Genomic DNA, 24,436 nt, shown 5'->3' on the forward strand with positions numbered 1-24,436 from the left:
ATTGCAAATCCTGCATTCTGACCCTAATTAACTGGATATTTAAGATAACAATATTACAAAATGTATTACTACAAGCAGGCATCATAGTCAAGTGCTTTGCACTCAACTCATGCTGTTTTTGTTTTTGATTTAATGCATCTCTGTGTAGCTGTGTATTATATGTGTGACTGTGTCTCCAGTGGGGGAACGGTACCTTTAACAGAGCCAAGCTGCTGAACGTCGGCGTGCGCGAGGCCCTCAGAGACGAAGACTGGAGCTGCATCTTTCTGCATGATGTCGACCTACTGCCTGAGAACGACCACAACACCTACACCTGCCACAAGCAGTTCCCCACACACCTGTCGGTGGCCATGGACAAGTTCAGATACAGGTAGAAGCAAGGGGTACATGTGTGCGTGGATGGACTCGTTTATACGTGTGTTGTGCTGAGACATTATTTTCAAGATTGCACATTGGTGATGTGACCCTCCCAGGCTGCCGTACCCACAGTATTTTGGCGGGGTGTCTGCAGTGACCCCAGACCAGTACATGAAGATGAACGGCTTCCCTAACCAGTACTGGGGCTGGGGCGGAGAGGACGATGACATTGCTGCCAGGTGAGGAGGGTGAATCCACAACCTGGCATGATTACTGGGAGATCTGTAAACTGCGCATGCTGACATGTTCGGCATCAGAACAACATGCACACGTGTTTCTTGTATTTTCTTTTACCCTCTTCTTTTTCTCATTCATCTTTTTTTCCCCTCATATTTACTCTTCAGTTACCACATGTTCTCCTTCTCTTTGACTTTTGGTTTTATGTGTTCTCACATCATCTTTCATCTTCACGGCCCCTCCCTCCGCTCTGGCTTTGCTGTGTGTCTCTTGGAGTGGGCTCAGTGAGTACTTTGTTTGGATTTGTTTAGCTCACAGTTTTGGGCTGGGTCAGTGCTGGAAGAAGTATTTAGAGCCTTCACTTAAGTAAGTACTAAGTACTGAAACAACACTTTGAAAACACTCCCCCACAAGTGAAAGTCCTGGATACAAAACCTTAGTTAGTTTGTAAGTATAATCAACAAAATGTGCTTAAAATGACATAAGTAAATATATTACTTGTGCTGTAAAATGGTGCCTGTCAGTCTTAAACTATCATATTGTTATATTTACTATCACTGTTATTACAAGATTATGTTTAATTTAACTACTTTGTAAACTGTTGGGTACTTTGATCAACAGCAATGTTCATATTGTGTTGGATCATCGTGTGTTTGTAGTGCACAGTCCTGTGAAAACCTGTGAAAACCCCTAATCGGTAACAATATAGGAATGAAAATAAATATATATAAACAATCGTTAAATAATGCTTAGTTTACAAGTAACCAAGCTTTAGTTCAAGGTTATTTAACTGTTAACGAACACCAAAATGCTTTATAAACCGTTTATTAAGCATTTTTTAATTGTAAAGTTGAAGCTGATGTTTCTAACAATAAATGGTTAATCTATAGCATTTTTTAAGACGGCCATTATAAAGTTGAAACTGATGTTAATGAACCTTTACAAACAACACGTTGTCAGGTTGTCACTTGAAAGGCAGTAGTGATAACTGTCTTCAGGAAAATAACTATTAACTAAAGCTGTCAGACAAAAGTAGTGGAGTATGTATAAAGCTGTATAAAATGTAAATATATAATAGTGTTTATAATTAAAGGGTAACTCCATCAAGTTTGCACATTTAAGTGTGTTTACAGGTCTTGGGGAGTTCTACTACATATGTGAAAAAAATAATATAGAGTCTTTTGTGGCTCTAGAGGAAGCTGAGTATGCAAAAATTGCCTCCAGCGATGTCACTCAGCGGCTCACTTGCATTGTGGGTGCATGAAGGCGGCAGGTTATGAAAAGCAGTCCACTGGTGTGCATTGTACGTGACTAACACTGTTTGACTCATTTTAAAACAACTTATCAATAATGACACAGAAGAGATATCAGAGATATCACCTTTTTATTCCACACACTCTTCTTCCCTTTTTCAAAACCTGGTGCCTACACTACCCACAACAAAAAAAAAACCAAAACGCGCTAATGAGGCAATTTATTGGACTACATGCAGCTTCCTCTGGAGCAGCAAAAGGCTTTATACCACTTTTTTCACATATGCTGTAATGGTCCCCAAGAGCAAATTAGCGGAGTTACCCTTTAAATCCAGTACTTGAGTAAATGTGTGTCCCACCACTGGGCTGGGCTGAGTGCTTACACGCTTTCAGGCAGTTTTCAGGCTAATGAGATTTCTGTGCTATGGTTCTCTCTCTTCACTCTCTGCCATTAACCCATTACCCATCTGTTATGATCGACACTGAATGGGTACAAGATTATGAATACTGAAAAGCATTCGCCTATTATTGCATGAAGCAACAGTGCAATAGTATTTTTCCTATAGTTTTCGGAACACTGTGTGCTGTTCCCAACCTAAAATATACCATAAACTGCCTTTACTTAGATATCTTGGGTGGTACAGAAGCAACAGAGATGGAAAAAAAGGGAACCGCAGTGTTTCCACCTCCTATAGCCCATAAGAGTATGATATTCCCATACATTCTCCTTTTAAACTAGAGGCTAGATGTACTGAGTGCAGAGTGTTGCTTTTTGTTTTTTTGGTTATAGAAAATAGCACAGAAAGTGCTAGGCTTTTGTTGATGTAAGACTGTGCTGACTCGAAAGATTTAGTTTTCCAGTCAAATTCCTGTGAATGAGAATCTGCGGTTCCTGCTGACCCCTGTTTTGTGCTGCCCGTCCAGAGTGCGTCTGTCTGGCATGAAGATCATGCGCCCTCCAGTGGCCATCGGTCACTACAAGATGATCAAGCATAAAGGAGACAGAGGCAACGAGCAGAACCCACGCAGGTACAGATGGACACACTCACACACACACACACGCACAGAAATTATGTAGGGATATTTTCCCTTTAATATGATTTTAGGCGATAGTTTTGAACTATCAAACAATGGTGTTCACCACTATCAGAATTATGTTGTATTCCCCTTTTCGTCCCCACCTGTTCTCTCTCCAGCCCTTTACATGATACGTTTCCACGATAATGGTTCCTTTTTTCTCTGATGTTTTGTGTAGGGCTGCCTTTTTTGCTCGGCTTGTTCCGTCGAGCCAACAATTTCTACTGCCTCAGGCGGCATTGCTTATTTGTTTTCAGATTAAAAAAAACACATCGTTTTTCTTGTCAGTGATGCTCAGCATGATTTTGTTGATTATAAAAACAAGCCCCTGCAAATCAGCTGTAGCGCCACAAGTCATATTCACATGGGAAAATATCTCCAACTTAATTAAGACTGACCTTGTTCCCTGTGTCAGGAGTGCTTTATTAACTTGTAAGGAGAGGGATTTTTCATGTGGAGTTGTTGAAGGAATAATACAACATTTGGGGATAAAAGCTTCTTTCTGGCAGAGAGTCACATGAAAAGATAACTCTCATTCTCATGTGTGTCTGATAGCTTAGCCTAGCAGGAAGGCTGGAAACGGGGGGGAAACTGCTAGCTCGGCTCTGTCAGGTGACAAAGTTAAAGGTGCAATATGTGAGAATTTTTGTTTAACATTCAACAATTAAATATCAACAGAATGTTAAGGAAATACAGGTGTGGCATTAGCATGTTCATTTATTGTGTTTTTGAGATATCTACTGAAATAAGCGTGCTCACCAGCTGGCCCCAGCTCTTCCCAGTCCAATGCTCCTGTGCTAGCTGTGGAAACTCCCGGTGTTCCGAGCTTCCAGTCTGGAAAGTTAGCAGCAGTTAGCAATTATTCTGGCGATTTGTGGCCAACTATTTGTTTTGAATATGAATTCGACTGTACTCTAATTCTTAGATATTGCACCTTTAACAAAACCCGCCCACCAGAACCTTCGGATTTTGCTAAGCCACACATTTTATTTAGTCTGTACAAAAGCCAAAAAGGAAACAAAAGTCTGTACTAAAGTGTGAAAAAGACAAGTTGTGTTTTTGCGGGCGTTATGTGCTGGAACTACTTCTCTCTCATCAGAGCAGTGACTTCAAGCAGAAACTCGAGGACATGTTTGACCCTGAAACAAACACAAACTCGTTGCATTATGTTCGTCTTTACAGATTTGACCTTCTGAAAAGGACCAGACTCAACTGGCGCTCTGACGGCCTCAACTCTCTGACCTATGAGCTCCTTTCCAAGGAGCTGGAGCCTCTCTACACCAACCTCACCGTCAACATTGGAGAAGATCCCCGTCTGCCACCGGGGAAACTACCCGTCATTGTGAAAGCAACGAACCCAGTCCACCAGCGTAGCACCAGCAAGACCGGGGACAAACAGGAGAAGAGGCAAGAGACCAAAGGGGCTGTGGCAGCAAACTTGACTGTTGTCAAGCCTGTTGGTGTCAAAACAGAACCTGCTAGGTCGAAGGCAGCAAATCAGACAACACAGGAGAAGACAGGTGTGATGAAATAGGATGAGGTGAATAACAAAAAGACGACATCACATCTGTAGCATAAAGTGGCTTCGCCCTTTCGCAGGAGAGCATCGTAGATCTGCTCGGTTGTGGGACATAAAGTACACCAGCTTTTTGGGCTCAGTGCAGGGTTAGGGACACTTGTGCAAAAGATCCAGCAAAGAAGCCACTTTTGTCTACAGGGGTGCGTTCAGGACCACAACTGAGTCACCTCTCAGTTTGACATCCAATGAATGTGACTCTGGCTCTAGTGAATGACCCGAGTCTGTGGCTGGGGCTCCCGGCCAATTTCCAGCCAGGCGAGGAATGGTGCGGGACTCAAGTCAGACCCGAAACAAACTGAACGAAAGTATGACAGCAAATATATAAATCCCTGCTCTTTTCCAGACATCGCGAGTTGTAAGCAACCCATCTGCTGCCAGCAGACCTGCAGCTTCATCCAGTTTGCTCCTGAAAAACCGCTGCTGTCAGTCCGCCCTTCTCCACGGTGGGTTTGTGTTTCTGTGCCTTCTCTCTTTTATGCGCATTTTATAGACTCGTATACTAGTTGCTTTTAGACGCTGACCTGGGGTTGATTTTCACCTCTCCTGCGTCGTGGCAAAAATGTTTGAAAGCAGGGAGGCTAAAGCTGGTCCTAGATCAGAGCAAGTGATTCGTTCCCAGGACTGCCGTTTTATATTTGTGTGCATTGATCAGGCGCTGACCAACTCCATTGTTATCGGACAATTCTAGAGTTTATATTTCTATAGAGAGACTTCTTTATTTGTTTACTGGTTTGTTTTACTCGTCTTTCCTTACAGTCTGGTGCCTCTCTCTCTCTCTCTCTCTCTCTCTCTCTCCCTCTCTCTCTCTCTCTTGCTCTCGCTCTCGCTCTCTCTGACATTTAGTTTCTAGACAATCAAATCATACCAGAACATTAATCTGTATCCAGCCACAATAGCGACGTGAGGAAATATTATCATGACTATCTAGACTGTTTTCTATTATCATGGCATGATAGTTGTCGTCTAGCTTGACTATATTCTCGATACATGGATAGACCTGTGCTTCTGATATTATCTGTGATTTTATTCTTTTTCATTTAGGCTAGTCGGGTGTGGGAAAAAAAAGGCAAACTTGCAGACAATATTGTAGGCACGTGGGTACACATTTTTCCAATTTCAGATTGCGTTTTGATGACAGTAATAATAATAAGGAATGGTCGTAGTCACAACAAAGCACTTTGTATAGATCTAGGTCAGCTTTTTACTAGAAGGCCTGACGTCCTCACAGAGGGGTCTTTCAGTATACTAGGAAAGATGCATCTGAACGCTACAAATGAGTGTCTCCCTCTCCTTGTCCACGTTCATTCTGTTTGAATGAGGCTTTTGTGTCTTGAAGGAAAGGAGGCAAGGAAGAAGGAAACACGTACATATATTAGACTTAAAATGTAATAGTTTTTATTCTGAGGGCTCGATGCAAGTCGGTGGTTTTCCTTTCATTTTTTTCATTGCCATTGACATTCAGTTTGTTTGTCCATATCAGCTGTCTGGAATGTATCAATTAGAGTTGTGTGAGGGGAGAGTTTTATCAGGTGAGCTCAGTCTGATCTCTCGTAGGGCATGAGGTTTGTTGCTGCTATTTGAGTGGAAAATGGTTAAGTGTATAATTAATTAGCTTGAGAAATGACGTACTGTAACACAGATGCTTCTGGTGTGGAATTGTGTTTTCTCATACTAACAGGTAATGCGTTATATATGCTGTTTTGAATGTATTTAATTTATTAATTTATTTGTCGAGTCACTGACGGAGCTAAATGCACAGCATTGTAGAGCAGATTATTATCCCTTTATCCAACATCTCCCATGTTTTAATGTTGACATTGTGCCTCATGAAATAAGCCCACATGACTGAAGGACCGAAGGCACATATCTGGGTTATATGTGAGCGCCCTCAAGTGGTGCAGTCTGGCATAGCGCCAGCCGGGAGGAACCAACAACTTGAATGAAGCTGCAGTGTTGTGACATGAATGTTAATCATTAACGTCGGCCATTCACAGGTTTCAGCCAATCATATCTTTGCATTGCTCTGTGTGGAGGGTCTCTCGTTTTGCGTAGCGTCACATGATCGATCCTGCCGGCTTAAAGGCGTAGAGCAACTCTCTGAAATTCACTGGTTAATAGAACCCAAAAAACCATGTGGTGAGAGTTTTATGAATGGATATAGTTTTTATAGAAGGAATCTATGTTTATTTACGATTAAATATAAACCGTTTTAAACAAAGAGTGCTTTACAAACAGAGTGCACCGAGAGATAATAAGGCCTCATTTCTTAGCTTTATATTACATAATAGTTTAGTTGCATATCAATAGATAATATGTCCTCCATTTATCATATTGCCTGGGACAACGCCTGTATTATGTGAAGCAGCGACCCACTGAAAGCTTTTAAGGACGTTATGTAATCTAAGCAGATTAATCAGCAAACCATGTGCTTACCTGGAGATTGTTCTATATTTAATAAATAGGCTAGTTTTTATAAAAGATGTTTTTCGCATAAATGTTGGAATATATATATATATATGTATATACATATATATGTATATATATATATATATATATATATATATATATATATATATATATATATATATATACATATATATATACACTGTGTAGTTGAATGCAAACTCAGCAAACAGGATTGGAACTTCTTAGTAACATTTTTCATTTCATAGAGTCACAAGTTCATCCTGTCGTTAATCGGTTTGAGGAGTGTAAATGTGATTGCTCGAGAACAAATGAGACGTAATTAATACATTACATCGCTCGTAATGAAGGACCATGATGTTTGTTTTCCTCATCTTATGTTGCCTAATTTACTGACCTTGTCTGAAGATGAAAACTTGTGTGTGTGAGAGAATGTGTGTGTGTGTGTTTGTGTGTGTGTGTGTGTGTGTGTGTGTGTGTGTTTGTGTGCGTGTGGGGAGAGCAAGGTCATCAAAAAAGTCAACAGAAGCAGTGAACCCTGATGGGCAGTGTTGTGACGGAAAGCAAATATGTCTACCAATAAAACCACATAATGATAAAATGTGTCTCTCGCCATGTTTTTCTCTCATGAATTAACAAAACACACTCATGCAATAGCAGAAATGTGGGGATGCACACAGACACACACATGAACAAACACCGTACTATAAATACATCTAAATACTTACAGTGATGCTCAGTGATTACTCCCCCACAACACTCGAGGCCTCTTAATGAATGCAGGCTTTAGCGTTTTGATTAATGCTTCCACAGCTTTAACGTTGCGGAGATCAGATGCTCATGCTAGCCGGTAGATTAGCAGCCATGTATCATCATCAACATATGCAGTAGGGCAATCTAAACCGGCACTAACCTGTTACATCACCCTGTGTATTGCAGAACTCAGCGTTCTATGTGGGCATAAAAGAGCAGGATTAAAAAGTTGGATATGAGATCATACCTATAAATAGACAGTAACCCCCAGACCCGTACGTTCGATCTGTTTCATAATCCAAAAAAAAAGGCCGTATGACTCACCGAGAGAGGGCAAAAAACACAAACTCATGAACCAGTTGGACAAAAAAGAGTGCTGTGCCACGGATCCTGATGCAGGGCTGACACAGACTACAGCCTCAAATATAGCACATTATACAACAAGCTTTTCCTCTCCAGAAAGACTATTAACACTATATACTGTAGCTTTACTTGAACAGCAACTGCCGTGGCAGGTGAGAAGAATGGAATAATGGTAAAAACATGGTCTAACAGTCCCAAAAGTAGAGGTAAGCCTTAAGGACAGCATTATCTCAGAGTAGATGATATTAGCTAACATTAGCCACCACACGCTACCAGATCAAGTCAGTTTGCAGCAGCGTGGGTTTGCACCTCAGCAACACAATAGGCATTTCCTTTTGGCCCATGGCCAACCATTAGGTTTCAGTTTTGCCCCCTGAAGGGACAATGAGCACCCATGGCCTATACTCAACACACTATAGATGGATGTGGGCCTAACGTTATGAGACATCACAGCGTAATATCTTCTTTTTAAGTCGTCACACCTGGGCGTCTGTCTGCAGGATGTTCTGTGATGCTGTCACTCTGTGATGACAGCAGTGGCAGTCTAGTTTGCACTTTCCCTCCAGTAGACTGACACACTGGCCTGCTGAAGTGACCATGGCAGGCAGATGCAGAGGGCTGAGGCAGCCTTTAGTCACCTCCTGTTACTGTATAGGCCTAGAAGACACTGCTGACCTCTCACACCCTCAGCAATATTTCAACCCTCTGAACACACACACACGCAAACAGAATGATATAGACATACGGTCGTCATATATTGCAGTACAGAAGTCACACTAAAATGAACATCGGTGAGAAACTGAGATAAGAAAAAAGAAAGATCTAAATCTTACCATTGTTACAATGGTTTTTTTTTTTTTAATCATTTCCTTACAGTAATGGCTTCTCAAGTTGTTTGTTTTTGTTCTTTCAAGTTGACAGTGTGTTCACCGTAGGCAAGTCATTTCTACAAAGCCATACTAAGCATTGCTCGCTTTTCTTAAAGTCTAGTCTGCATCCATTTCCTAACAGAAGAAATAGGTCATGCTGACTTACAGGGCAACACACATGCCCGAAATACTACTAACGTGGTGAGCTGAGTTTTAATATTTGACTCAATCTCAGCTATAATATAGCCTAAAAACAAAATCCTTAAAACAAATGTGTAATTCCTATTCCTGTTCCTATCTGTGTCACAGGGTGGTTTTATTATGGCACATAATGCACATAATACACTTTTATATTTGTATATGAGCTTATAAAGATCCATGATGTAGGATTTAGTGGCATCCAGCAGTGTGGTTGGAGATTGTAACCAACTGAACACCCCTCCTCTCAACCTCCCCTACAGTGGTTGCTAAAGATGTCAAAGGTCGATCTCACCATCAGTTTAACATCAACGCCATCACCAAGCGCCCGTGTTTGTTCGAAGGTAACATTACAGTCCTCACAGACACATCGTATTGTATATATTCACATCTTAGGTTCGCTAATGTTTCCCAAACACTAGCTAACTACCTAGCTATCCTATAATGTTGGCAACTTTACATGAAGAGTAAATAGCTCATCAGTCAGATGATCGATGAAAGCCAGGTAGGTATCCTTCCTCCAATTTATTTGGTTAAATGTTAAAGAGATTGGAAAGAGGACAGATAGGTTGCTGATATATATTTTAGTTGACATGAATTATCATTAGCCAGTTAAGATCAATTCTTTTTGTAGTTTTTGTCAAAACCAGAATTACTAGGCCTCATTTTATGTTGTTTTGCCATGTTCATAAAACTTAATCGCGCACTGTAGTTCTTGCTGTAGACTTCTTTAAGCTTTCCTGCCTGACTCCCAGGCTATACGGAACTGGCATTGTGATGTTTCTTATGGTCAAACTTGTCCGACCTATAGCAAACTAACTAAGTGGGGTGGGACTTTGGATCCGTCTGTTCCATTTCTCAAGAGGTTACACACTAATGAAAAAATATTATATTCCATTTTTGCCCACAAGTCCCCCTTAATCCTACACACTGGACTTTTACATCCCAACTGTAAAACATATAACTTACTTATTGTTTAAAACATTCATAATCATTCACAATGTGTCCATAAAACAATGAAAAAGCCAAAACAGTTTTTTGAGTTTTAAGTTGAGCGTCTGGTGTACGACAGGATGGATCTAAGATTTTGCACCACTGCCACTCTTTTAGTGTGATTCATCGCCATGCATCACGGTGACTATCCACGATAGTAGGTCAAAACATTTGGTTATATAACCACTCTTAATGTTCTGCTCTGAAAATCATCACATCATCATCGGATATGGGAATAAAAGGAAATGAGAGGATGTATCAAGATCCCCGGGCGTCACACACATGGGGGCTAAATAATGAGGAGGAAACGGGATCAGCCGCCAGGGTCGGCGGGGTTGGACCCTCGTCCCTGTGTCATCCCACGGCTGCTCAGCTGTTCCTGTCATCCATATTTGCAGCCTCAGTGGACAATTTCCTCTGCCCCAGGCCCTCTCAGTGCTCACAACAACACATAGATCAAGTGAATTAATTCTGCTATTGTGGCAGCGATGTGGAGATCTAGGTCATGCAGTCATGGCTCAGTTTTTTTCTTGTGTGGACACCTAAAGTCATGTCAACATCCTCCTCCAACAATCTGACCTTGACATTCTCAGGTGATTTTCCACAGAGGTGTGTGTGTGTCTGTGAGCCTATGACTGTGTGTGTGTGTGTGTGTGTGTGCCAACGTGCCCCTGGATACATGTGTGAGTATGTGTGTCTACATGTGTACGAGTGTTTTATCTGTAGGTAGCATAGGTATTCTGAGATGTGTTATGAAAAAGAATGAGCCTGTCTATACTTAGGGCTTGCCTGCGGCTATGTGTGCATGGGAGAGAGGAGGAGAAGATAGAGAGCACAGGAGTAGATGTGGGAGGGTGAGCAGAGTGAGGGAGGCAGAGGGAGGATGACACAGAAGGGAGTAGGGTGGGAGGGAGAGGAGGGAGGGTGCAACGGAGGGGACTGTGACGCACGCTGATCGGCTGTGCTCGCCGCTGATTGGCCGCCGCCGCTGACAGTCAGAGGAGCTGGGAGTCAGGCACTGCTAGGAGAGCAGATTATGAAGCGGAGCTCGACCAGCGGCAGTCTCCTTTCATTGTCTCAATGGCTGCACACGCGTTCCTCCTCTGCTCCCTCGCCTTGCTGTCCGCTCTCAGCCGGCCTGGGCTCTCCTTCACTGAGGACGAGCTGCAGCCGGGACTCATCTATGACGAAGTGCCTGAAATCCTGGACAGAAGGTAAATCCATCCTCTCCATGGCTGTGAACAGAGGAGGGGTGTAGAGGAGGATGGGGGGGGGGGGGGGGGGGGGGGTACGGGGAGATGCATGCAGGGATGCTGGGATGCTGATGTGTTCTCTTAGGGTCTTTCTTCCTCTCCCTCGTCTCCTTTCTCCCCCCCCGTCTCCCCATCTCACCTTGGGTGCACCACGAAATCGTGAATGCAGGCAGTGCTGGTGTGTGAGAGGGAAAAGGAGCTGGGAAGCTTTGTTTGTCTCAGTCTTGGGGACTGCATCAGACGCTGCTCATCGATCACGGATGGGGCTGTTGTCTCTGTACAGTAGTGTCGGTCTGGTAGAGGGGGAGCTAAATAAGGCTGGGGCAGTGGGCCTGCAGGAGGAGAGAGGTACAAAGGGAGAGGGAGGAAAGGATAGAGGAGAGAAGAGGGTGAGCAGCACGGAGGGAAGGTAAACAAGGATGGGACAGGGAGGAGAGGAGAGGATGCATCAGGGATGGTCTGTTGGGGTCTGTTTACTGATGCAGTCATTGAGAGAGAGAGAGAGAGAGAGAGAGAGAGAGAGAGAGAGAGAGAGAGAGAGAGATGGAGAGAGAGGGAGAGTGGAGAAGGGAACTCTAGCCGGCCATGTCTGCATAATGCACATGCAGTCCTGCAGGTCAAATTTGGATAAAATATTCAGGGCTCTAACCTGGAGGCACTCACGCCAGTGTCACAGGGACAGGACGGAGCCGGCAGCCGGGGCCTCTGCTCACACCGGTCCCTGCCTGCTCACAGAGACATCAAGGCAATAATATTCTGCCAAAGCCATGTAAGGCTCTTGAAACTATGCCATGCCGCGCTCACACAATCCTCCATAGTGCAAATGCTGCAATTTCTGACTTAATGCTGTTTAATCATTGTACACTTTCAGGCCAGTAATACACTTTAGAGAGTGAAGGATTATCACTGCCGTGCTTTCATTCACTGCGGAAACAATCTTATCTGTACACATGTTAGGGCGCAGATAACTTGGAATTAGAAATTCAATATACACTCTCATGGGAATGCTCTCATTCCAGTTCAATCTGGCGTTTGTGAAACCCTGACAGATCCCTCTCTTAACTTTTCACCGCAGTCACTCCGACAGAGACCGCCTGCATTAATTTCTCCTGGGGTTTTGGGCCCATTCCCCGGATCAAACTTTTATACGCAACTCCGCAACGTAACAGTTGCGGTCCCCAGTCGCAGCTCCATTCTCAGCTCTGACACACTCCAAGATGCTGTTATATAAGAGCAGCCTTTCATTTCAGAAGGCCTTGTAGGGTGCATAACATCGGTTGGAAATGCAGAGGGAAAGGTACAGCCAGTTCGAAGCCTCCGCTGCTGACAGACATGTGGGTTGCAGATAGATAATGAAGAGAAAATGTTCAGTGAGCGTGAGATACTATGACAACTATGGAGCTGGACTGAGAATCATAGCCCAGAGCTTTACAAATAATTAAAAAATACCAACCAGAAAGGATCCAGTGGATGGTTATATATTTTTCTGCCTTAACAGCCCCGTTCATCATCATCCAGATACCTTCTAGGAAATGTATAAGAGGTACATTTTAACTATAGTGATGACTTTTTTCTATTCAAAACAAAATAACTGCAGTTCAGTAGGTCATAAATAATTCAAAACATTCCCCGTATTTTATGTAACTGTCATAATAACGCATTTACGCTGAAAATGATAATGGTCCAAATATGGCACCAGATTAGGTTCCAATGACTAAATTGTAATTTTGGAAATGACCTCTTTTACTCATCCGGGGCAGAGATAGAGAGAATGAGAGGAAAACTACTGCGAGAGGAGATTTTTGCAGCTGTAGCTCAAAGTTGTTGAAATGACAATATTGATGCTGCTGTAATCTTCTTTGTTGCATAACAACAACAAAACAATGACACATTCTGAGAATAAGAACACTTGTAGGATTTGTACACCAGAAGTAACAAGTAAAAGATGCTTTTTCAGCGCAAGACTGACTCGCATGAATATTCCTTGTCATTAATCGACATTGACTTGTGGATTATTTGGTTTACTTCTAAAAGTTTATCAGTGTATTGTAACATGTGCTTAACTTTGTCCTAAAACTGTTAAACACTGACAACCTGACACAAATATAGGAACAGATTAGTAATACGTATGGGATTTCCAGGCCGTTATCCCCTTTTCAAAGAATGATTAAAAGAAAGATTGACGGTTTTGCTAATTTTAGCAGTTTTTAAGTATTTTTTAACTTCACAAGTATACATGCACTGTAGATTTTGGGGATAGACGGATTCAGAGAACAAAAAAGGACAAAAAGTTCACGTCAAAGGTGATAATGCAGTTATGGTGCCAAAAGGTAAACACCAGCACTGGGGCAGAGTCAGATTTAGATAAATCTAACACTTGATCTTAGGTCATATTCCACTTTACTATCAAAGCGACACTGAAATGACAGCAGGTCTCTCTGAGCAGCATCCTGGTTAACTCCTAAAGCTTAATCTGCACTAATAAATCTATTAATAGGCCAGCACCTGCACAGTGTGGGATTATGTTTACCTCCTTCATCAGAGACAGTGTTTAGCCGAGGGTCAAGTACTTTTTTAATGAACGAAATATGAAGATGCTTCGCGTATACCCCCCAAAATAATGCTGTCTTTGACAGCATAGGTAGCTCAAACCTGTACAATGTGAAATACTATCATAGCTGGGTTTGAAATTTCATGTAGGCATAATATAAGGAAATCTGAGTGCAAGAACATATCATTGTAGTCTGATACACTATTGATATACACAATGAAAATGTCTCTAGTCTCAGAAACTAAAATTTAATGGCTTAAGGTCCACATTCAGTGGTTACCTTTTGTGTTATTGTCATGTTTCTAATAAAAATTGTGATTCAACATCATGAAAAACAGCTAACAACTAGATATTCCTCGCCAAAACTGTATTCCTGTATAGACACTTGGATTGGCTGATCCTGGTTCACAGAGAGTTCGAGCGCAGAGGCTCAGCCCTCTGTCGTAGCAGAGGAGAGGAGGATTTGTTTACAAGTTTAGGAGGCAGGCACCACACCTTCCCTCTGCTCAGCAGCAAACAGCACAGCCACAGATGATGGATGATCATCAGCCATCCATCTACGGTCTTGAATAAGGACGTCCAGTGAATATAAGAGTATTGATCCAGATACCATCAGTAGCATGGATGGTCCTCAGTGTTGTTAATATTTAAAGCCAGGCACTTACTTATCCAAAAGTAATTGTGATCACAGCAGACTAATAGACATTGTAATGTATTCCGGTTCATATTGTGCCGTTAATATGTTATGTGCTAAGGCATGTTGCATACTTGCGTGCGTGCATATTTAGAGCTATATGCAGAGGGAGTGAGGTGAGCCAAGGAGTGGCTCTGGCATGGCTTTGATTATATAAAGGGCCTGTTCAGCACCCAGGCACCGTGTGACAGGCTGAGCCAATGACGGGGCCGCAGCAGTCCTGGGTTGCTGACCTCGCGAAACTGGCACAGGAACAAACGACTGGGCTTTAGTTAGCACTCACACACACTCATGCTCGCACAGACTCCTCTGGCTCCTTTCAGCCAGCTGAGGCCTGGGTAGGTGCAGAGGAAGGAGTGCTTATTCACTTGAGTTCGGGATGGGCCGGGGCGAGGGAGGAGGAGGCGGGTGCATATGCAGCTTGTTTGAAACGACACAAACAGTTGTTAACTGGACTGTAGCTGCGCGTTGAACATGAATTCATAAATATGTAAACCAAATGTGACATTTAGACTACTTGGGGCATTTTTTTTATCCTTTATTGTTGTTCCGTTTCACATATCAGCGCAGGTGATAAGCGTGTGGCGTCCAAGTAGCCACCATGCTGCTGAGGTTTCAGTCACAACTGCCAAAGGCGTAGTGCTTTTGGCAGCTCATTCACATACAAATGCTTACCCATCATTCACCTGGGCAGATATAAATATTTAAGTAAACTGTCATTTTGTTACCACTGAAAAAGTAGATGCAGACATAGAAGGAAGCGGAATGTCTGGGTGCCAGCGTGTGTTCACACGCACACACATGGAAATGCCAGAGTCTCGAATTAGCTGATCGCGATGCTGACGTCGGCTGGCAATCGCATGGGTTAGGGTTAGGGTTAGACACCAGCACGCAAGCTGAGGAGTTTTTACCCAGGAAATGACCTCAGAGTAACTATACTGTAGATCTCTGCTGATCCCTTCCGACAAACATCATGAATTTTATTTTACGTATCGAGGAAAGCCGCCTGACAACTCTCCAGCGGAGAGACAGGCGACCCGCCACAAAGTCCAAATCAATGCTAGACAATGAAAAAGAGTAGCCTGCATCTAAATGTTGCATACCATGAGCCAGTCTCACTGCAGGATGTGAGCCCATCTGTTTTCTCAAACTTGCTTCAAACTTGCTTTTTAGTTTACTCAGTCAGTTAAGTACTATTAATGGAAAACAATCAGTCATTTTTTTAAAAAGGTAATAGTACAATAGGATTACCATGAGTGTAATATGGATATACTGGTGGAATTCCAATATATTAAGTGAATGTATGTGCGAGAAATAAATCCAATAATGTATATGAAAAGTATATGTTTATGTTTGATTATATTCCACAAATGTGACTAAATAATGTTAAACTACACCATGCAGCCGGCGGATATCAACTTAATTACAATGCTCATGGGTGCAGAGTCGGTGCTGATTTAAATTAACACTTGAACTGTCTAGAATGCCGTCAGCTCTGAAATTAGGCCTTAATCTCTTCATCTTGTTCACGGCCTACGTCTCTCCATATTTGGGCTCCAGTGGACCTGGCCTGTGCTTACCACTAATCCTAATCCATCTGGCACTAAACTACACAATATTGCCCAGGTGGAAACTGCACCAGACGGGTAGATAACTGCTGCAGGTTGCTGGAAGTGATATGTCTGGACCCCGGCTAATACCTTTCTCATTCGTTAGCGGCTAAGCCCAATTCTGTTCACCTTAATCTCCATCTTCAACTGCGCCGCTCTTCCTCTTCTTCTTGTTTTAAAAAATGGACCAAAGGAATGCAAAAAAAAGATGTTGACAGCTGTGTCTGAGATCCTGTGGATGGCATCCATGGATGAATGAGCCGACAACACAGCCCCAGAGCCGATCAGTTAGAATGTCAAAGTGACGTGAGAAGATGCGTCTTTTCCCTAAATCTGTCCAAAACCAAGTAGAGACTTGAGCATGAAATGCAAGTGAAAAACAAGCATCCCAAGACACAATTTGAGAAAAATGGGATTTTCTTGCCACCAACAACAATGACGTCATCGCTGTGAAAATATTGAAATGACTTGTAAATCACAAGACGAAGTGAAAATAAAAAGTAATGTAATACAAATATACTTTTTTCGACAGATTTCCGAACCCTTTCTGTTACAAAATGTAGGTGGTGTTTCTCTTTATAGATCACTTATTTACAGTATATGGGGTAGTTCCACCAGTGTTTGGTTTGCCGTCTGAGAAACAAAGTGTGAACAGTCCTTGACAACAGTAGTCACAGCTACTGACCGGCTTCTGTGCGTTTATATTTAGTATAAACATTCAGGTCATCCTCAGCCTGTCTTGTGTATCTTCTTCTAAAAAGGCTTTTCCTCCGAGATCACAGCGTTACTATTAAACTAAAGATAACAGAGATGATATCACAGGTGAACGTCACTTTTGTTGTGCTGCAATTCATAAAATGATTTGAAAAAAACTTGTGACTGAGGCTGATAAACAACAGACTGCCTGGGGACGGCACACTAAAGAAAGATTCTACTTGTCATGCTCACTCCCGGAGGTTTTAGGGTTTACCTTTTACAAGCCCATTATAACTGGCTATTGTGCTGAGATTAACAAGCCAGGCCAGAAGATCCCAACAAGCAAGGACAGACCACACAGTCGGTCAGACTATTGGGTAGACCATCACAACAAGCAAAACTGGCCATGACAGTGCCGCTCAGTAAGCCCATTGCTGGCGTATTATGTCTTTGATTAGGCAGTTACAAGGATCAGGCTAAGCCTTAAGAAGTCCAATGCCATGTGGGGTTTAGTTGTAGGTGAGAGCATGACAGCTAGGGCAACACGTGAAGGAAAAGGAGGTGGTTTGTCCTCTGTGCCTTGTGCACTATGTAGGTCAGTCCAACGTCAAAGATCGGTCATTTAGAAGAAGCAATACACCGCATGACTACTGAACTTTTTACTTTATAAACTTGTAATAAAATTATATGGGCAACTAACTTAGCCTGAGTTTATACAGAGTGTTCTGCAGCTGTTCACTGTCCATAACAGTCTTTATTGATAATATGTTGCAAAATGTGTATCATAATAGTCAGTAAATTGTACTAAAATATTTATGCAATAAACACACATTGCACTACATAAGGGGAGTTTTGTAGCTACAAATATTTTGTAAATACAATGCCATACAGAGAGCATGTAATTACTTATAGTAGATTACCTATATTGTGTTTTCACCCATGTTCGGTCGTTTGTTGGTTGGTTTGTTGAGTGGTTGATTGTTTTTTTGGTTGGTTGGTTGGTTGGTTTGTTTGTTGGTTGATTGGTCAGCATGTCAGCAGAATTACACAAAAACTACTGAATAGATTTCCACAAAACTTAATGATATCTTTTGGTGTGGATCAGAATAAAGGGGGTGGAGCTTAATTGTCCGTAGTTGTGAATGTGAGCGTGAATGGCTATTTGTCCCTATATGTCAGCCCTGTGATGAACAGGTGACCTATACAGGGTGTAACCCGCCGTCTCCTAGTGTCAGCTGGGATGATCGGCTCCAGCTCACGTGACCATGTAAAGGATAAGCAGTTTCAGATGAAAGATGACTGGATAATGTATGGATCTTGATGAAAAACAATCTGGCACATTTAGGTGGCTGGTATCTATGAGTGTGTACAATTAGATGTGAGTTCTAGATCTTCAATTATGGTGGAGAAGTTATGGGTGGTTTAAGTTTAGAGTGATACAGAGCTGTTGATTCTGAAATTGGATTAGACTTAATTGAATTAAAGTCGACTGTTGGGAACTGATGGAGGTATGTGCTCTACTGAGTGCCATTTTAGTTTTTGGCACTCCAGTGGACAAAACATGTTTTGTAGACACTAATTAAGTAGTAGTAAAGTATAATTACACTACTATATGGTATGAAATGTGTATGAAAATGTGCACAACCGTTACTGGAACAAATATGCAAACACTGTCTTCACAAAAACTTGTAAAATGTATTTTACCACATGAAATGCTCTTGGAGGTGTTCTTTTATGTAGATGAGCCTGCAAAGCGTTTGTTGTCCCTGTGTTTGCTGCAGCTGCACCAGTACAAAATGAACTTTCCTGCTCAGGGGAAAATGCAACATAAGCAGCCCATACATTAAGGAGCATTATTTTAAAAAAAAAAAGAAAGGAAGAAAGAAAGGAAGAAAGAAAGGAAGAAAGGAAGGAAGAAAGAAAGAAAGAAAGAAAGAAAGAAAGAAAGAAAACGTCCATGTTTCCTTGCGTCTTGTAATAACAAGATCATGTATTGTCTCCTGTCTTTTCCACAGCAAAGAAAACCCCAAACAAGCAACAAGAGTCACATCAAGTAAGTAACAAATGTGGTATGACACAAGGCCTGATTCAATCAGACCTGCCATGGTTATTTTGATGCTGATGTGTTGGATAGATCGTCCTGACAAAGGCATTTCATTCTTAATGCTGGAGACATCCTCGCCACTCCGTAATACTAACAGATTTTGAAGTGTAGTGTGTGTGTGTGTGTGTGATCCATACACCTCAATAGCAGTTCAGAAGCTATATTTAGACCTTTTGACAAAGGGGCATAAAAAAAATTAAGGTGTCGTTCCTTTAATTATGTGATTGCAAATCATATGTTTCTGGAACAGGATGAAGAGAATTTGTAAACACTGAACAATACTACCGTAACTGTGAAACAGGCTGCTGATGAGTCACTGCGATGACGCAAAACAACTGGAAATAGATAGGAGCCTGAGCAGCGAGGTGTATGCAGGATCTTGTTGTGCTTATGTGTGAGTGTGTGTGTGTGTGTGTGTGTGTGACTGTCTGTAGCGTGTGTGGAATCAGCTGAACTTTTATGATTATGTCGCAATCTGCAATGCAGCATTGCAATCAGCTTAATATGTATACTGATATAATCTCTCTGAGTGCTGTAATGTGTGTACGTGTTTCCAGGTCAAGATGGTGGCTACGGCTTAGAAAGTGAAGAGGTTATTTTGACGCCTGAAGATGAAAACCCACTCAGGAGAATACTGCAGGTACGCACTCGTTTTCTTCCTCCCTCGCTATCTCCAACAATCTATCTTTAGCCGCACATACAAACACACACACACACACACACACACACCACACACACACACACACACACACACACACACACACACACACACACACAAACAAAACAGGCCGCACTCACTCAGCCACTCTGCTTGACCTTGGATGTAGGAATATTGTTGGTCTCACATTCACCAGTGGTAAGACATGCTTGCCACCCACACATATGGGAGCACTCTGACCAGAATAGGCACAGCTACATATGTTTTCATAGGCTCTCCTAAGCCACTGTATTCACTACTTTTGCTTTAAAATGTAAATAAACAAATAATAATATTAGCTGCCTCATAGCCAATGTGAGTGCCACTTTACATGTCTTTTTAAAATAGTGCTGGATTAGCCCAAATGCCCTCCAATGAGATGTGGCCTTTCAGAAAAAAAAAAAGATTAAACAGCCAGAAGGGGGCAGTTTTTAATATGCACCGCGAGGAAATGCAGTCCTAACAGCAACCGCGCTATTATGTGCAAATTCAGAAAAGAAACACTGCTCATCCTTCATTGGAGATTCAGCCGTCTGGAACACTGAACTTTACACATTACTGACATTTCCTGGTCAGAATGAAGCTTAAAAGAAAGGGCAGTTTTTTTGTTTTTTTTTAAATCCACTGTTAAATAATATATCACAGCATGACAGGACTGAAATGGCTGCTTATATATTGAAGAATGGTCTGGACCATCCAAAGACTGCATTTTTCCAGAATAAGGTTTTACAGATTGCCACTGACATTGATAACTGGCCTTTATACATTTTGGCCATTTGTAATCGACATCCTGGTGAAAACTTAGAAAAACATTGATTCTACAGTTGGATAAACAAATCATCTTTATAAAGCTAGCCACTCTTATTCAAGAGGAAAACACTTTTAGGGCATTTACCTTTTGTGGGCCACATTCTTTTAAGGGCACACAGCTCATAAGTATGTCTCTACATTAAAATCTGATCGCCCTCTAGAGGACAGTCAAAGAACACAAGGCTGCTCCTTCCCACATTTCAGTTGCCAGTTTACTGCAGCTTATTTCTCCTGTGCTTAATTCTTTTTCTTTGTATGTTTCACAGCCTTTTAACTGGCATCAGCCAGGGATGTCTCTCAGTAAGAGGAAGCTGCTCCAGTCTCTGATGGGGCCTTATGGCCCGCTGAGCGTGTCTTACAATGGGAAGACCTGCATTCTGTTCAAAGCAAAGCGCCTGGCAATCCGCTACAGGAACCATACCTTCATTGACCTGACTGAGAGGGTCTTCAACCCCAACTCACCCGTAGACACTAAAGGCTCCATCTGCACCAAGGAAAAGGCGACGTAAGTCACTGACCGAATAAATGTTGGCAATTTATAAAAATATAATTGTTTTTGTCACTTCAAACATGGCTGAGAATTGTCCCGAGGTCTCCTTAAAGCTATCCAGAGGTGTCACATTTACTGTCTTGAATGAGAATGTGAAATGACACGTATTGGAGAAATGTCAATATGTACCCAATGACACGTATTGAATCAGTGATTCATAAACATTATCTGAAAACATTTTAACTGAGCAATTGGAGTGGTATGATAATAATAATAATAATAATAATAATAATAATAATACTAAATAATAATAATAGCTTGATTTTTATAGCACCTTTCATGAGATTCAAGGACGCTTTACACAGCAGGATAAAAACAGAAAAACAAACAGACAACCTCATGACTGACAACTACCTATGGATCATGGATAAAGACGCAATATGATCATAGATACATGCTATATCTAGAAGAAAGTAATGGTTTAGTATTTGTTTTGATCAGGGTTGGTCAGAGTTGTTGCACCTAATCAGAAGTTTTAATATCTGTGTTTTTTTTGTTTTGCCACAGGCTTTCATTAAGGTTTGGTGATGTGGAGGACTTGCGAGGTCTAGTTATCAGGTAAAATACGCATTTATCTTGAATACAAGTGAACATGTGTGGATTGTACATGTCACTTACTATCTTCATTGTGTCTCCGGCCAGGCTTCAGATGTCAAACACTTTTTATGAGGCAGCTGGTCAAAACTGGTTCACACTAGACAGTGTCCACATCCACTACAACTGGACCCAGGAGGCCACATTTAACGCCAGCGAGGTCTACGCTCCTGCCACCTCATCCTACCATTGCCAGCACGTCAGCAGCCTGCACAAATATGACACCCTGCTAGTGCCCAGCTCCCACACTGACACATCAGCTAACTGGCACATCACTTTCACTGATTTCCAGGTACACTGTCGCACAAGGGGCACAGCTTCTGTTGTGTAATTCTTCTCTTAATGTTGCCACGTTCACTGTTATATCATAGCCTTTTGCTCCCTGTCTCCAACATGTGCATGTGTCTGTGTGTTTGCCAGCCATTTTACCTTTGTACTCCGCCTGTTTGGCTGTCAGTCAGTCAGCCTGTCTGTTATCGTCTGTTTGGCAGTATGTCAATCTGTCTGTACGCTGTCTGTTTAGCCATCTGCTAGGCTGTCTCAACCTGTCCATCTGCCCAGTGTCTCGGTGCCTGGTAAGCCAGTTGTCCTCTTTAGTTTAGCCTAATCTCATCTTTCCGCCTTTCTTTCTGTGCACCGGCAGATCCAGGCCTTCAATGTGCAGTCGGACAAGTTTGCGTCGGCCAGCGACTGTGCCACTTTCCTGACGCCGGCCATCCTGATGGGCCTGGTGACATCTCTGATCCTGCTCCTCGTCTTAGCCTACGCCCTGCACATGGTGGTACACCTCAAGCACATCGACCGCTACGAGGAGCACAAAGCCACCGTGTACTTTCCCCGCAGTCCAGAGGCCGAGTTGCCAGACAAGAACAGCCTGTGAGGGGAGCTGGAGGACGGCAGAGGGGAGAGAGAAAGCTGAGAAGCAAAGCAGAGGGGAGTGCAAGTGAATACAAGAGTGAAAAAGTATCCTCCACAGAATATTCGTTCAACAAAATGACAACTTTGCCTGTTCATATGAAAACCCTCTAAGTCTTAACTACTTTAAGTAAATGCAGACCGTGGTTGGATACTTTTTCTTCTTTCCTCATTGACCTGCATTTTGGCATCCACATTTTGAAGAAGGCCTTTGGATGTTCAAGCCTCCCTCTGAGAGATGGTTCATGATCCTAATGTCAGAGGTCAAGGACAGACCCAGGGCCCTGAAGGGCAACAGCGTATACAGGCCTTTACCCCAGTCAGCCATTAAAACCACAAACGGCTAGCACCTGTAGCTAATACTGCTAACATCAGATGCTCCTGATTATACGTATGTATTACATGGCTCAGAAGTGTCATATTACAAGCTTCCATCACACACACATTGTCTTTCCAGCTTTCATTACAGTGTACTTTGTCTGATACTGCTGCAAGAAATATATACTTCAAACAGTCGGTTTTATAGCTGAAATAGCCGTATTAGCTGCATGCCATAAAAGGCTGGTCTATCTGGGCTAGCACAGTGTTTCCTAATTACAAGGATTACAGAGAGTCTTGCATGAGTACAGCTTAAAAATAAAACAACATGGCACAAAGCAAAGGGAGCTTAAAAAGCTTTGGAGTGAAGCGAAGGGAATAAATATTGGGAACCACTGGTCTAGCATCTGGCTGGAGTGAACGGACCAGCACTACTGGCCCTTCAGAGCCTCTGGCGTCTCTCAACCCCGCCCCTGAACAAGACTGCTGCTTGGGACTTAACTGTGAAAACGGCCTTTTACAGACCAGCCAGACGAAAGGGGGGTTCGACAAACTAGCACAACATTGGTTAGCTGCGAAAGCGCTAACTACAAACTATCAAAGACTATACAAGGAACTATGCTGCACAAGACTGCCCATCTAAGGGCGTGGCAGGAAAGCGGGCCTTGCGCTGACTTGACTCTCTGAGAGTCAAGCGTTTGGACAAGGGAGGCTGTGGGTCCTCCATCCACATCACTGGGTTTGACTGCCAAAGTGAAGCCACAAAAGGAGTTGCCATTTAAACATGGTGAGAGACGGAGCGAGACAATGTGAAAAACGAAAGCTAACCGTTACAGCTATGTACAAAACAAAAACACATACATGTACAGAAGTGTCACTCTGCGGAGGTATTTTTTTTTTTATATACAACGTAACCATGAACTACTATTAGGTACAGGATGACTATGCTAATCCTCATAACCAAAAGGATATACAAAGCTGTAGATACATTAAGATCTCTATACGATCATAGCTGTTTACTATCTTCAAAATATTGCACAACTAATAAACATAGGTACAAGTAAGACATTGTGCTATGAGGATTGGTGAAAGTATCAATGCATATGATTTTTTCTACAAAGTATTAACATAATACATTGTCTGTCTATTTGTTTTAAGCTGGGCCAGACAATGTGAGGTCCAGTCTCATCTAACTGTAAATTACAGTACAAATTCCTACCATAGAAGGACGATACTATGGAATGCCGTCCGCCCACCGGGACTTATAGATGCCATTATTATGCCAGAAGCCACACTAGCAGCAGTAACAGCATCAGTAAGTCATTACTACTGATAAAAACACTCAGCATGACAGTAAATAGATATCTTAACATTCGATATGGCAGTTCTGTCAATCTGTAGCAGTGTGAAATGTGTTCTTTGGTCATAAATGTATCCTACAAACTATGAAATGAGCGGAGGCGGTTTGTCCAAGGACCGACCGATGTAGATTGAACAATAAATGATATTCAGAGGAAAAGGTGTGCTGTGTTTATATGTGT

At 42.3% G+C, this 24,436-nt stretch overlaps 2 protein-coding genes across 2 annotated transcripts in view; both read left to right on the forward strand.

Annotated features, from left to right (window-relative positions):
• Nucleotides 1-7,001, forward strand: part of b4galt3 (UDP-Gal:betaGlcNAc beta 1,4- galactosyltransferase, polypeptide 3) — a 9,972-nt gene extending 2,971 nt beyond the window's left edge. Inside the window, exons 5-8 of the mRNA XM_030422756.1 lie at nt 180-370; nt 474-596; nt 2,772-2,876; nt 4,107-7,001. Coding sequence (XP_030278616.1) covers nt 180-370; nt 474-596; nt 2,772-2,876; nt 4,107-4,458 — 771 coding nt within the window. The 3' untranslated portion in view covers nt 4,459-7,001. The remainder of the gene's footprint in view (nt 1-179; nt 371-473; nt 597-2,771; nt 2,877-4,106) is intronic.
• A 4,085-nt stretch (nt 7,002-11,086) lies between these two features.
• Nucleotides 11,087-24,414, forward strand: atp6ap1lb (ATPase H+ transporting accessory protein 1 like b). Its single transcript, XM_030423812.1, has 7 exons — nt 11,087-11,317; nt 18,923-18,960; nt 19,569-19,651; nt 20,785-21,023; nt 21,576-21,626; nt 21,711-21,954; nt 22,306-24,414. The coding sequence occupies exons 1-7, from the start codon at nt 11,184-11,186 to the stop codon at nt 22,540-22,542; spliced, it is 1,026 nt and encodes a 341-aa protein (XP_030279672.1). The 5' UTR covers nt 11,087-11,183; the 3' UTR covers nt 22,543-24,414.
• Nucleotides 24,415-24,436: the final 22 nt, after the last annotated feature.

Source organism: Sparus aurata, chromosome 7 (assembly GCF_900880675.1).
Source record: "Sparus aurata chromosome 7, fSpaAur1.1, whole genome shotgun sequence".
Classification (NCBI taxonomy): domain Eukaryota; kingdom Metazoa; phylum Chordata; class Actinopteri; order Spariformes; family Sparidae; genus Sparus; species Sparus aurata.